General features: G+C 39.3%; 1 protein-coding gene across 5 annotated transcripts in view; it reads left to right on the top strand.

Annotated features, from left to right (window-relative positions):
* steap2 (STEAP family member 2, metalloreductase) overlaps positions 1-13911 on the top strand; it is a 65868-nt gene that overhangs the window by 32652 nt on the left and 19305 nt on the right. For 3 of the 5 annotated variants that reach the window (XM_068013219.1, XM_068013211.1, XM_068013190.1), the window contains 2 exons: positions 1083-1157; positions 3337-3830. In XM_068013219.1, coding sequence (XP_067869320.1) covers positions 3339-3830 — 492 coding nt within the window. In that variant the 5' untranslated portion in view covers positions 1083-1157; positions 3337-3338. Of the gene's footprint in view, positions 1-1062; positions 1158-3336; positions 3831-13911 lie in introns of all 5 variants that reach the window. The other 2 variants (XM_068013229.1, XM_068013201.1) reach the window with 2 other exon arrangements.

Below are 13911 nucleotides of genomic sequence, written 5' to 3'. Positions count from 1 at the left end.
CAAGACAGTGGCTAATTTGAGTTTACTGTTGCCTCTTTAGAAAGTAGCAATACAAGGACATTAATAGCTGGAAAGGTAGGAGCTGTCGCCTTTCTTAAAGACAGAATGCTCAAAAGCAAATTTCCAAAAAAAAAAGTACCATGGGATCTTTTACATCTTGGTGAATATGGGACTTTCAGTTAGCATGCCACCTGAAAGACATTAGGGTGAAGTATTGTTGTTAGCAATTTGAGATGAAGAATTTGAGTATTGGGCAATTAATATTGGTTTTAGTGTGATCTTTCTGTTTTCCCCAACTACCCCCCTCCCCCACCCCACCTCATAAATATATTGGTATCGATACAATAAATACATCCAATGACAAAACACTAAATGCACGTAATGATCAAACTCATGTTCACTTTAAAAAACAGTACTATATGTAACTGAATAATGGCTTTGTGATTAATGGACTGTTCGATTGTTTGTAGTGTATTTTCTGTTGCTAGCAACAAAAATTTATGCAATGCCTGAAGCTCTATCACTTTTTATTTTTGTGTTTTCAGTCTTAGTTTTCTTTGGGGGGGGGGGGGTGGTAAGTGAGGGTGATTAATTCAGTCCATCTATAGACATTTAAAGTGCTTATGAAAATAGACAATATTCAATTGAATCTGCTGTAATCCAGAGCTAGGAATGAACTAAGTAACTATGAGGTTATTGATCTTGCTAATAATATTTAAGTATTGATATAATACATGACTATTGTTAATGTGAATAAAATTTAAATTTTTATTGTAATAAACTAAAACTGAAGGTTATAAATGTACTTCCAATGACAATAATTGCTGGCCACATTCTAGATTCATCGTGCTTTACGGATTAGTGCATCTCTGTGCCAAAAAATATTGAACGGGAGATGAGAGGGAGGGTGAAAGAAAAACCGGAAGGGGCTGGTAAATGACTCACTCTGTTAAACTGTGACGTGCTGCCGGACAGGACGCTATGTGCATACAAATGAGTCCCTGATGTTTCCTTCCAACAAAAAGCAGTCATTCAGGACAATCACCCTAATTTTAATAATAGCCTCTTTTTTTTCCTACCAGATCACATTTCCATTAGGCATTTCTAGTAATTATCCGGAGAAATCAGTAAAAGAGTTGGTGTGGCTTTACAACAAGGTCAGTAAGCAATTCTTGCATTAGTCTTTCTGATATCAGTGTTCTGCTCATATAGATGCATTTCATTGTGTTTTGCTGTTCCTCTTTGCTTTTTTAGTAAAGTTGGTTACAATATTTGATTTTGAGGTAAGTTTTTTTTTCCAATGTGCTTATAATTTTCACTAACCATTTCTTTACATAAAAACAATGTAATAATCAGTTGAGGGTGATATGATTTATAATTTTAAACCTGAGAATTTCTATTCGTACATGCAAAATACATTAATGTAAATGCTAGAAGGATTCAAATCAAATGCTGCATTTATCTTCCTGCTTGTGTAAATGTTGCTGTGGCAATGCACTGCTTTGTGTCTTACATTTATTAGCAGTTAATATTTCCATCACTAACCAGGTTGGTTTCAAGTTTAACTTAGAACCTGTTTCACTGAATGGATTCATGAATACGCAGTGCTGACCATGTACAAAGAGGGTAATAAAAGGTGATCTCATGCTGCATGTTTTGAAGTTGAATTAGAAAACATTTATCATAAAGTCTGGAGTACAAAAGACACATGTTTTGTTGTGCTTGTGATGTTTTAAAGCAAAAGGCACTCGAAGATATTAAAAAAAAAAAAGACTTGAAAACCTAATTTCTCAAACCAGTATTTAAGTCCGTACTGACCATTTTCATTATAGTTTGGTATTCCTGTCCTCATTGTTATGACAAAAATAGCCTAACATTGCAAAGTTTATATGCTGTTGCGATCTTTATAATTTTCTGTGTCAAAGAATATATGAGATGGTTGATTACGGTCCAGTGGCTTTCATTACTGAGGTGCTTTGAAGTTAATGTAGGTAAGTGAATAAAAAGCATAGGAGTTATACCCTCTGCCAAATAGACTGCAGTAGTGAAGACCTATATGGAATTGGAGATCTGCTAAATGCCCAAGGTAAAATTTAAGATAGAACCATAGAAATGTTATGGCACAGAAGGAAGCCATTCAGCCCATCGTGTCTGCGCCGGCTGAAAAAACTAGCTGCCCAATCTAATCTCACCTTCCAGCACCTGGTCTGTAGCCTTGCAGGTTACAGCACTTCAGGTACATGTCCAGGTACCTTTCAAATGAGTTGAGTGTTTCAGCCTCCGCTACCGATCCGGGCAGTGAATTCAAGACACCCACCATCCTCTGGGTGGAAATGTTTTTCCTCATGTCCTCTCTAATCCTTCTACAAATCACCTTACCTCTGTTAAGATAATGCATAGGTAACAATTGTTTAAGAGCAACATTCAGTCGCACAGTGGTTAGCACCACAGCCTCACAGCTCCAGCGATCCAGGTTCAATTCTGGGTACTGTCTGTGTGGAGTTTGCAAGTTCTCCCTGTGTCTGCGTGGGTTTTCGCTGGGTACTCCAGTTTCCTCGCACCACCAAAAGACTTGCAGGTTGATAGGTAAATTGCCCCTTATAAATTGTCCCTAGTATAGGTAGGTGGTAGGGGAATATAGGGACAGGTGGGGTTGTGGTAGGAATATGGGATTAGTGTAGGATTAGTATAAATGGGTCGTTGATGGTCAGCACAGACTCGGTGGGCCGAAGGGCCTGTTTCAGTGCTGTATCTCTAAATAAAATAAAAAGAAGTAAAATTCATAATTTTCTTATCTGAAATATTATTTTAGATATCTGCATCAAAAGAAAGTGGTAGCATTCACACAGGTGGTCAATTGCATAATCCCCAGCTGTCTAGTTCAGTGGGGTGGAAGGGAATGAAATGTGTCAGATCACTAGCAGTCCAGGAGTGTTTGTGTGTATGAAGGCAGGGTGAGTGAAATTATACACATTATAAACTCCTCTCAAGAAAGGGGGAAGAGAGGAATGTGGCTGATCCCTAGTGGAATACTTAACCAATCCTTTGTGGTTTTGTGAAGTATACCTTTTGCTTTTGGAATTGTCTTTTAAACTCCAGAAATGGGAATTTTGGATTTCAGCCAAATTGCAGCTCTTCTTAAGTTCAATGTGATTTGAAACGTTTCTTGCAAAATGTGTCACTTAGCCTTGTATGAATTATAAAATTTATAAATAAGAAAAGCAATTGTGAAATGTTCATGAATTAAAATAATTGTGTTCCCTTTATCTTCTCTCCCCTTTCCCCCACCCCACCCCCACCAACCCCCGCCCCATCATAACAATTTCTATCTTTCAGCAATGGATTCCATCTCTATCGTGAGAAATGTGAAAGATGCCAGTGAGACCTTCTTACCAAATGGCATGAGTGGCTTTAAGGAAGCGCCCAAGTCTGCAATAGGGATTTTAGGAAGTGGAGATTTTGCCAAATCATTGGCGATCAGATTCATCCGGTCTGGGTACTCTGTTGTAATAGGAAGCAGAAACCCCAAACGAGCCGTTGGGTTCTTCCCTCCTCTTGCTGATATCGTGCATCAGGAGGATGCTGTTTCGAAAACCAATCTCATATTTGTTGCTATGCATCGAGAGCACTATGCTTCCTTGTGGGACCTCAAGCACTTACTGGTAGGCAAAATCCTTGTGGATGTGAGTAACAATGTGCGAATAAACCAGTACCCAGAAGCCAATGCAGAATATCTTGCTTCACTATTCCCAGATTCCACGGTGGTAAAAGGCTTTAATGTAATATCTGCCTGGGCGCTGCAGTCTGGTCCAAAAGATGCTAATCGACAGGTAGGACTTTACTGTTTCAAATTAGTTGAAATTCAGTCATAAAATCCGTGGTCAGTATCTGACCAATTGCTACTTGAGTTAGCAAATGAGTTACAAAGATAAGAATAACCCTTTAATAAAAATATTGGAAATTCAGCATTCATTAAACTTCACCTCCTAAATTCAGATATACAGGCCCATGTTGTCAGTTAAATCTGATTCACTTCAGTTGAAGTAAATTATTTGTGTTTTGCAAAATTGACTTTAGCCTATAAACTGTTCCAATGCAGGTATCACTAATCCATATGTAAGGCAGAAATGCACAATTTAGTGCAGTTCAAGTACAGTTTTCTACTTCTGTTTGGCCTGTGATGCAGTTTGTAATGTTTTCTTTCCTTCTTCACATAACCACAGTGAAAATATCAATTACTAAAATATTCCAACTACTCTTTTTATACTTATTATCAAAGTAATAAGTTTGCGCTGCCCTGTAGTGCTGCACAGTAAAGGAACTGGGTCATGTATTTTTATCCTTTATATCATTCTCAAATGTAGGGAACTGTTTTTGGCCAGTATTCAGGTTAATAGAATATTGCTGGTATGTATTCTTGTTCTGAAGTTTGTTTTATTTTCATAATGTATCATTCAGCTAACATTTCAATTTACCCCATTATAACGGGGGAAAAAAGCTTTCAATTATCTAGCATCTTCCAGATCCTCAGGACGTCCCAAAGTGCTTCACTGGCAATGAAATATTTTGAAGTGTGGTGGAATGCAGTAGCCAGTTTGCACACAGCAAGGTCCCACATACAGCAATGAGATTAATGATCACATAATGTAAGTCAGTTGAAGGATAGGTAAATAATCAAAACCCTGGGATCCCTGCTCTTTAAATATTGTGATGAGATCTTTTGGGTCCAGCTGAGAGGACATATAGGGTCTTAATTTAATACCATTCGGAAGACAGGACTAAAGTGTCAGCCTGGATTATATGCTCTAGTCTGTGAAGTGGGGCTTGAACTCATGACTTTCTAACTCGGGTAGGAGTGTACTACTAAACTAAGGCTGATATCTAAAGCAGATAATAAAGGGTACAGTGTTATGTAACCAGCGCTAAAGTCATTTTTATAATGAAGGCCAAATTGCATATTATAAATGGAATAAAATTTAAAGGTACATTATTTTGTAAATGGTAAACCTCTAAGGAATAAGTATAAGTAATTTGATACCATTTTCATTTGATCCTGTATTAGAACACATTAACATTGCTTTTTAGAATGTTTAATCTATTTGCATAATGTATAGTTATTACTCTGGCATGAATAAAATGTACATTGTTTCTTGGACTCAAACTAGGAAGCTAGGTTTCAGTTGGGCCCACATAGTATTGGTGTTTTAAAACCTTTATAGTTTGTGAACTAGCTGACTTGATTTATTATAATTTTCTCTAAATCCTTCCATTACAGGCATACAATGAATTGCTGTGAGATTCTCTTGAAGATGCATTGACATTAATTACAAAGAGCTCTGTACCACTTCTGATCAAGTCATGTGTTTTAGTAATAGGTGGCAAATTACCACAGTTGGCCACAACACTCCTGTTGTCAAAGTGGAAACTTGTAAATGTACTCAATAACACTATCTGGAACATTTTCCAAGGCAGTAACACTCCAAAGGATTGAGATTACATTAACCCCTCAAGTTTCACTGTTGCAATTTTATGTCCTCTCAACACCACAGTGCGGACAATATGTTATCTTGTATATTTTATACATTTCAGATGCCTGTTTTCTTGTAATCCTTGTATTTTTCTCTTCCTTTCCTGAAGGTGTTATCTTATATTTTATAGTCAATGGATACCCTCCAGCACCTCCCCTACATTACAGTTCTTCATGTGTGCGCTTCAACAATGAGTGCTGCAGGCACATCACATCACATCTGAGTAGAATGCTGCCCTCACCATGTGTCTGCACACTTTTTTTTTAGAAAGTACTCAAGGAAGGGAAACCTGTCCTTTCCTACCTCCAATTTAGAAATACTGACATTAATTTCAAGGCCTCTACTGCAATATGAATGAGATCAGCTACTTTAGCACAGACTGAGCATCAAACCTGGGGCCATTATTATTTGATGGTCAGTTCCACATTATAGTTATCTTTAATATTTTGTTAATATTAGCTCGCTTTACCCTTATAAGTACACAGACCAAACTAAAGGTTTACACAAAAGATGTATGGCTAGAGATGGTACTTCATGAAGAATAAGACAATGGGGTTAAAATTCAACTTTGACAGAGCACGAAACAAGCAATGTGGATTTTACTCTCATTACACACCCCGCAATGGACAGGAAAATTTGAGCAGGGTGCCTGATCTGCTACCGCCCATTTTGCACTTCCCCCGACTGATGGGCTTATAATTTGAGCTCGGGCAGTTATTTTTCTATAAAGCACTGAGTTGTGTTCCATTTCCCTTTTATATCTTGTACAAATAGACTTTATTTTTTCAAAAAGAAGAAGCAACTTATCCTTGAATCCACTGCAAAATGGTAGTGGCCTGTCTGCGACAAGTTTCTGCTGTTCCACGGATTTAACGGAAACCTCTACCTGACCCTTACAAGGCCAATGACATCCGGGCACAATCCAGGGCCACAGCTCCCTGCACTGGGCATTTCCACTTCCTTGATTCAGTTGGGACCCTGAATAGCACTAGAGGCTGGCACACTTAGTAAGATGAGATGTAAGGACCTCAAGATGATGTGGAGGTGGACCCATTTTGTGTGGGGGTAGAAGGGAGGATAAGCAAGGGCAGCAGCCTGGACCCCTGAAGAAACAGCTTTAAAAAAACTATTTATTGGATCAGTTGCTTTACATAGGAAGGGAGGGGCCTGGCAAACCTCCTCTGCCTGATGGTGGGCATTAGAGTTGCATTTGAATTGACAAATGCATATCTGTATTCCACAATTCTAACACCGTTGCCTAAATTTCCTATTTTCTTTTGGCACCCTTAATTTGAAATTGTGTCCACTTGGGGAGAAGTGCAAATGGATGGTAGCAGATCAGACGCTCATTATTCACCCTGCTCAAATTTTCCTGTCCATTGTGGGGTATGTAGTGAAATTGTATATTCTATTCTTGAATCTTGTTCCTGATCCAAATTCTCCGTACCTCTGAAAATCATAATACCATTCTCATTCCCCTTTTCAGACAATAAAGCCTCAGCGTAGACAATTTTTTTACCTCATAACATTGCCCCTCCAATTGAGGAATCAACCTAGTGGCCCACCTGTGGCCATCTTCTATCTTTTTTTCTGTAATAAGGGGACCAAAATATAACTGACTACTCTAGATATTAAGACCAGTTGCAGCTTCAGCACCACTTCCTTATACTTCTAATTCACATCCTTAGCGATGCATCCTAACATTTATTTTCTTTCTTGACCACCTGTGAACACTGAACTTTTGGTTTAAATAACCTATCCACCAGATCATTTCCCTGCTCTGGTACTTCAAGCACGTTGCCATTTAGCATTCTCGCTTCTCATACCTAGTCACCTGATTTTACACTAATCCATATTGAATTCCATCTGCCATGACTCTGCAGGTCCCTTTTGATTATTGCATATTCGCAGTACTGTCCACCGCACCCAATTTGGTATCATTTGTAATCTTAAGACATCTTGGACAAAGATCAGTCTTCTAAGTCATTTCTAAAAAGACAACGTTAGCCCCAACACCACTGGCAACTGGTATCCACTTAGATATCATGTTTTGCCTACCTTTCAATCCTGCAGCAGTTCAGTTTTATTCTTTACTATCTATCTGAATAGATGGCACCCACTGCCTCACTCTTATCCACCAGAACACAAAGATGTATTTATACGTGCAGATTGAGATAATATCCAGGTTAATGGGAACATTTGTTCTAAGCTTTAACTGTGACTCCTTAGTTTTTAAGCAACCTACAAAAACAAGAAGACATTCCTTCTGCACTGTGATTGTCATGTGACATTAAAAATATGGGACAAGCTGGAAAGTGCATACATTGCAAAGCAGTACAAAAATGGGCCAAATCTTTTCTTCGTATTTAATTATACCAGAAATATTCTTACAGAACTGAGATAAACCAAAGAAGAAATTGTAATGTCAAGGACAACTGACAGGAAAACGGTTTTTAAAAAGCTTTTGTCATTGGCAAAGAGGAATGTGTATGACTGATGTTTTAAGGGTCATAGTCCAGATTTCAGAAATGATTGATCACAAAGAAAATGTACTCATACTAGGGAAGACTGATTAGGGCCTGTGGTTTACAAGAAGTAGCACCTGCAACACACTTGGATGTTGCGGTATGAACTGAATAGAGACTATCCAAGCTCATTTCATATTAAACCCTGGTAATCTGGCCATGCCGCTCAGTATCTCATTTTATCCTATATCCTCAAAAATGTAAATGCTGTGGCCCCCAAAATCCCTTGCCTTTCCAACATTTGCAAATATTTAGATTCCAAAATTACGTTGGACAGTTAGTTGAAGGTAAACTAGTTAAAAGAATATGGGTATAGGGTGGGTAATTATGATTAGAGCTGTTTGCTTGCATGGAAGGTATATGCCAACAAGGCCTGGTTTTGCAGAAAGGCTTGTTCCTCTGCTGTAACTATTACTTCCAGTGTAACTGTATCACTGCCCATCACTGTGACCATAATATGCTAGAATTTTACATTAAGATTGAAAGTGATGTAGTTCAATTAGAAACTATAGTCTTAAATCGAAGCAAAGAAAACTATGAAGGTATGAGGGGCAAATTGGTATGGTGGATTGGGAAACTACATTAAAAGTAATGATGGTACATAGGCAATGGCTAACATTTAAAGAACTAATACATAGTTTACAACAAAAATGCATTCCTTTAATGCACAAAAACCAGCAAGGAAAGTGCTCCCACTGTGGCTAACGAAAAAAAATCAAGGATTGTATTAGAGCAAAGGAAGAGGCGTATAAAGTTGCCAAAATAAATGGTACACCTGAGGATTGGGAGCGTTTCAGAATTTGGCAAAGGAGGACCAAGAAAAAGATTAAGAAAGGGAAAATAGAGTATGAGAGTAAACTAGCGACAAACATGAAAACGCACCGTAAAAGCTATAGGGATGTGAAAAGGAAAAGATTAGCAAAGACAAATGTGGGTCCATCGCAAGCGGAGTCAAGAGAATTTATAGTGGGGAATAAGGAAATGGCAGAGAAACTAACAAATACTTTGTGTCTGTCTTCACGGAGGAAAATATTAAAAACCTCCCAGAAATAATGGAGAATCAAGGGACTAGTGTAAACCAGGATCTGCAAGATATTAATATTAGTATAAAAAAAGTACTAGAGAAATTAATGGGACTTAAAGTAGATAACTCCCCTGGACCTGATGATCTACATCCCAGAGTGTTGAAAGAGGTGGCTATAGAGATAGTAGATGCATTGGTGGTCATCTTTCAAAATTCTATAGACTCTGGAATGGTTCCTACAGATTGGAAGGTGGCAAATGTAACCCCACTATTTAAGAAAGGAGGGAGAGAGAAAACAGGGAACTACAGACCTGTTAGCCTAACATCAATTGTAGGGAAATGCTAGAATCTACAATAAAGGATGTGATAACAGGACCCTTAGAAAATAATGGTAGGATTGAGCTAGAGTCAACATGGATTTATACACCATAACACAAGAAATAGGAGCAGAGGTAGACCACATGGTCCATCGAATCTGCTTCGCCATTCAATATGATCATGGCTGATCTTGGGCTTCAATTCCACTTTCCTGCCCATTCCCCTATCCTTTGATTCCCTGTGGGACCAAAAATTTATCTATCCCAGCCTTAAATATATTCAACGATGGAGCATCCACAACCCTCTGGGGTAGAGAATTCCAAATATTCACAACCCTTTGAGTGTAGTAAATTCTCCTCATCTCAGTCCTAAATGCATCCTGAGACTGTGTGTCTCCGCATTCTAGATTCCCTGACCAGTGGAAGCAAACTCTCAGCTTCTACCCTATCAAACCCTTTCAGAATCTTGTATGTCTCCATTAGATCGCCTCTCATTCTTCTAACCTCCAAAGAATATAGGCCCAGTTTACTCAGCCTTTCATCATAGGACAACCCCCTCATCCCAGAGACCAATTTAGTAAATCTTCACTGCACCGCCTCCAGTGCAAGTATATCCTTTCTTAAATGCGGAGACAGAAATTGCATACCGTATTCCAGGGGCGGTCTCACCAAAGCCCTGTACAATTTTAGTAAGACTACTTTATTCCTGTACTCCAATCCCCTTGCAATAAAGGCCAACATGCCATTTGCCTTTCTAATAGCCTGCTGTACCTGCATGTTAACTTTTGTACGAGTGCTCCCAAGTCTCTCTGAACATCAACATTTAACAGTTTCACACCTTTTTAAAAAAATATTCTGCTTTTCTTTCTTTATGACCAAAGTGAACAACTTCAGACTTCCCTACGTTACACTCCATTTGCCATCTTGTTGCCCACTCGCTTAACCTGTCTATATCTCTTTGCAGCCTCTCTACGTCCTCCCCACAGCTTACCTTTCCACTGAGCTTTGTATCATCAGCAAACTTAGATGCATTACTCTCTGTCTCTTCAACCAAGTCATTAATATAGAGTGTAAATAGCTGAGGCCCCAGCACTGATCCTTGCGGCACCCTACTGTTTACTGCCTGCCAACTTGAAAGTGCCCATTTCTGGCCACTTGTTGCTTCCTATCTGTTAAGCAATCCTCTATCCATGCTAATATATTACCCCCAACACCATGAGCCCTTATCTTGCCTATTAATCTTTTATGTGGCACCTTATCAAATGCCTTTTGAAAATCCAGGTATACTACATCTACTGGTACCCTTTTATCTACCCTACTAGTTACATTCTCAAAAAACTCTTAATAAATTTGTCAACCAGGATCTCCTTTAGTAAAACCATGCTGACCTCTTCTAATCATACAATGCTTTTCCAAGTGCAATGTTATGAAGTCTTTAATAATAGTTTACAGCATTTTCCCAACAACTGATATTAGGCTAACTGGCCTGTAGTTCCCTGTTTTCTCACTATCTCTTTTGGAAATCAATATAACATTTTCAACTTGCAATCTGTTGGGACCGTTCCTGAATTCAAGGAATTCTGGAAAATAGCCATCGCATCCACTATCTCAGCAGCTATCTCTTTTAAAACCCTAGGATGCAGGCCATCTGGTCCCGGGGACTTGTCAGATATTGGTCCCTCAAATTTCTTCAATACTTCTTCTCGGCTGATATCAATATCCTTAAATTCATCACTTTTTAGCCCCTAGGTTACTGCCTATTTCTGGTACGGACACAAAATATTTGTTTAATGCCTCTGCCCTTTCCTAATTCCCCACTATGATTTCTCCTGTCTCTGCCTCTAAGGGACCAGCATCTACTTTAGCTACTCTCTTTTTATGTACTTATAAAAGCTCTTACAATCTGTTTTTATATTGCAGGCTAGTTTACTCTCTATTTTTTCTCTTTTTAATCAACTTTTTGGTGGCCCTTTACTGGTTTCTTAAACACTCCCAATTGTCGGACTTGCTACTGTTTTTTGCAGCATTGTAAGCCTCTTCTTTTAGTCTAATACTCTCCATAACTTCCTGAGTGAGCCATGGATGCGTGTTTCTTGATGCGATTTTGTTTTTGAATGGAATATACTTTTATTGAACCCTTTGAATTGTCTCTTTAAATGTTTCCCACTGTTCATTTACAGCCATACCTTCTAGTCTGTTTACCCAATTAACCTTAGCCAGTTCTCCCCTCATACCTTCGTAATTGGCTTTGTTTAAGTTTAAGATTCTTGTCTGATGATTGAAATAAGTCACCAGCATACTTAACATGAAATTCAATGGTATTATGATCACTATTTCCCAGTGGATCTTTTACTATAACATTGCTTATTAACTCTGTTTCATTACACAATACAAGATCTAAGATAGCTTTATCTCTAATCAGTTCCACAATGTATTGCTGCAAGAAACTGTCACGAAAACATTCTACAAACTCATCTTCTAGACCACTGTTGCCAATTTGATTGTCCCAGTCTACATGCAGATTAAAGTCCCCCACAATTAATACATTAACTTTTTTACACGCTTCAATAATTTCCCGTTTGATGTTCTGTCCAATAATATAACTACTGTTAGAGGGCCTGTAAACTACTCCCACCAGTGTTTTCTGACTCCTGCTATTCCTAATTTCCACCCAAACTGATTCTACTTCATGATCTTGTGAGACCAGATCTCCTCTTATTAATGTCCTTTGCCATTCTGTCTGTCTCTCCGAAATATTGTTTACCCTGGAATATTCATTTCCCAACCTTGATCTTCTTGTAACCATGTCTCGGTAATCACAATTAGATTTAGATCATTTACCTCTATACGTGTCACTAGTTCATCTATTTTATTACAGATGCTTGGTGCATTCAGATAAAGGAACTTGCATTTCATTTTTTTTACCTCTATTCTCTCCAATGACCTTATTTGCTGATGTACAATTTTTGTTAAACTCTTTGTCCCATTCTGTTGGGAGTTACCCACATCACTATCCTGCTCTGATGCCCTGACCTTTCTCTTTGGATTTCTAAACTTCCCTTTACCCAAACCCTCCCCCTGCTCTGTTAGTTTAAAGCCCTGTCCACAGCCCTAGTTATGCAATTGGCCAGGACACTGGTCTCAGCCCGGTTCAAGTGAAGCCCATTCCAACGGCATAGCTCCCTCTTCCCTGAGTACTGATGTCAGTGCCCCAAGAATCGAAACCCCTTCTCCCCACACCACGCATTTGAGCCACGAATTTAGTTCTCTAATCTGCTTGATCTGTGCCAATTTGCGCCTGGCTCAGGTAACAAATTCGGAAATGATTACCTTTGATCTGCATTTTAGTTTAGCCTATCTCCTCAAATTCTCTTAAGTAGAACATCATTTCTGGTTCTATGTATGCCATTGGTTCCCACATGGACCACAACAACTGGATTCTCCCCCTCCCACTCCAGGTTCCTGTCCAGCTGCGAGGAGATGTCCTTTACCCTGGCACTGGGCAGGCAACACAGCCGTTGGAGCTCCCGGTCACACGTACAGAGAACAGTATCTATCCCCCTGACTATACTGTCTCCTATCACTATCACATTCCTCTTCACTCCCCCCACTGGAATGGCATCTTTCACCATGGTGCCATGGTCAGTCTGTTCATCCACCTTGCAGTCCTTCTCTTCATCCACACGGGTATCAAGGACCTCGTACCTGTTGGACAAGGTCAGGGGCTGAGATTCCTCCTTCGCTACATGCTGATACCCCCTACCTGCCTCAACTGCAGTCACACCCTCCTTTCCCTGACCATTGGTTATTTCTAATGGTGTCCCTACTCTAAGGGGTGTGACTGCCTCCTGGAACGAAGTGTCCAGGTAACTCTCCCCCTCTCTGATGCTTCACAATGTCTGCAACTCCGTCTCCAGCTCAGCAATTCTGAGCTGAAGTCGTGCAAGCTACAGTCACTTACTGCAGACATGGTTGTCCGGGATTGCAGTGCATCTCACAGATACTCACATGCTGCAGTTGCAGCACACTACCGACCGTGCCATCTCTGTACAATCTTATTTTTTTAATTAGTCAATTACTTCAAGCAGAAGTAATGGAAAGTTGCACTCACCTACCTTGGAGTCAAAAGAAGAAAACACACCAGCTGCTGGAGGCTGAAATAGATAGGAAAAGGAGCCCCTCTTTCCCCATCTGCACCAACTTACTACGTGCACCAAATTTCCACCTTCACTCTGGCAAATGTCTCTTCTCACTTATGAAAGGGAAATCATGTTTAACAAATCTGTTGGAGTGTTTTGAGGATGTAACTAGCAGAATGTATAAGGGGGAACCGGTGGATGTGGTATATTTAGATTTTCAAAAAGCTTTTGATAAAATCCCACACGAGGTTGTAAAATTCAAGCACATGTGATTGGGGGGAATATACTGGTATGGATTGAGAACTGGTTAATGGACAGAAAACAGAGAATAGGAATAAATGTGTAATTTTCAGGTTGGCAGGCTGTGACTAGTAGGGT

The sequence above is a fragment of the Heterodontus francisci genome, chromosome 2 (assembly GCF_036365525.1).
Source record: "Heterodontus francisci isolate sHetFra1 chromosome 2, sHetFra1.hap1, whole genome shotgun sequence".
Taxonomy (NCBI): domain Eukaryota; kingdom Metazoa; phylum Chordata; class Chondrichthyes; order Heterodontiformes; family Heterodontidae; genus Heterodontus; species Heterodontus francisci.
The sequence above is the reverse complement of the archived record's forward strand: the minus strand, read 5'-3'. Positions and strand labels throughout refer to the sequence as shown.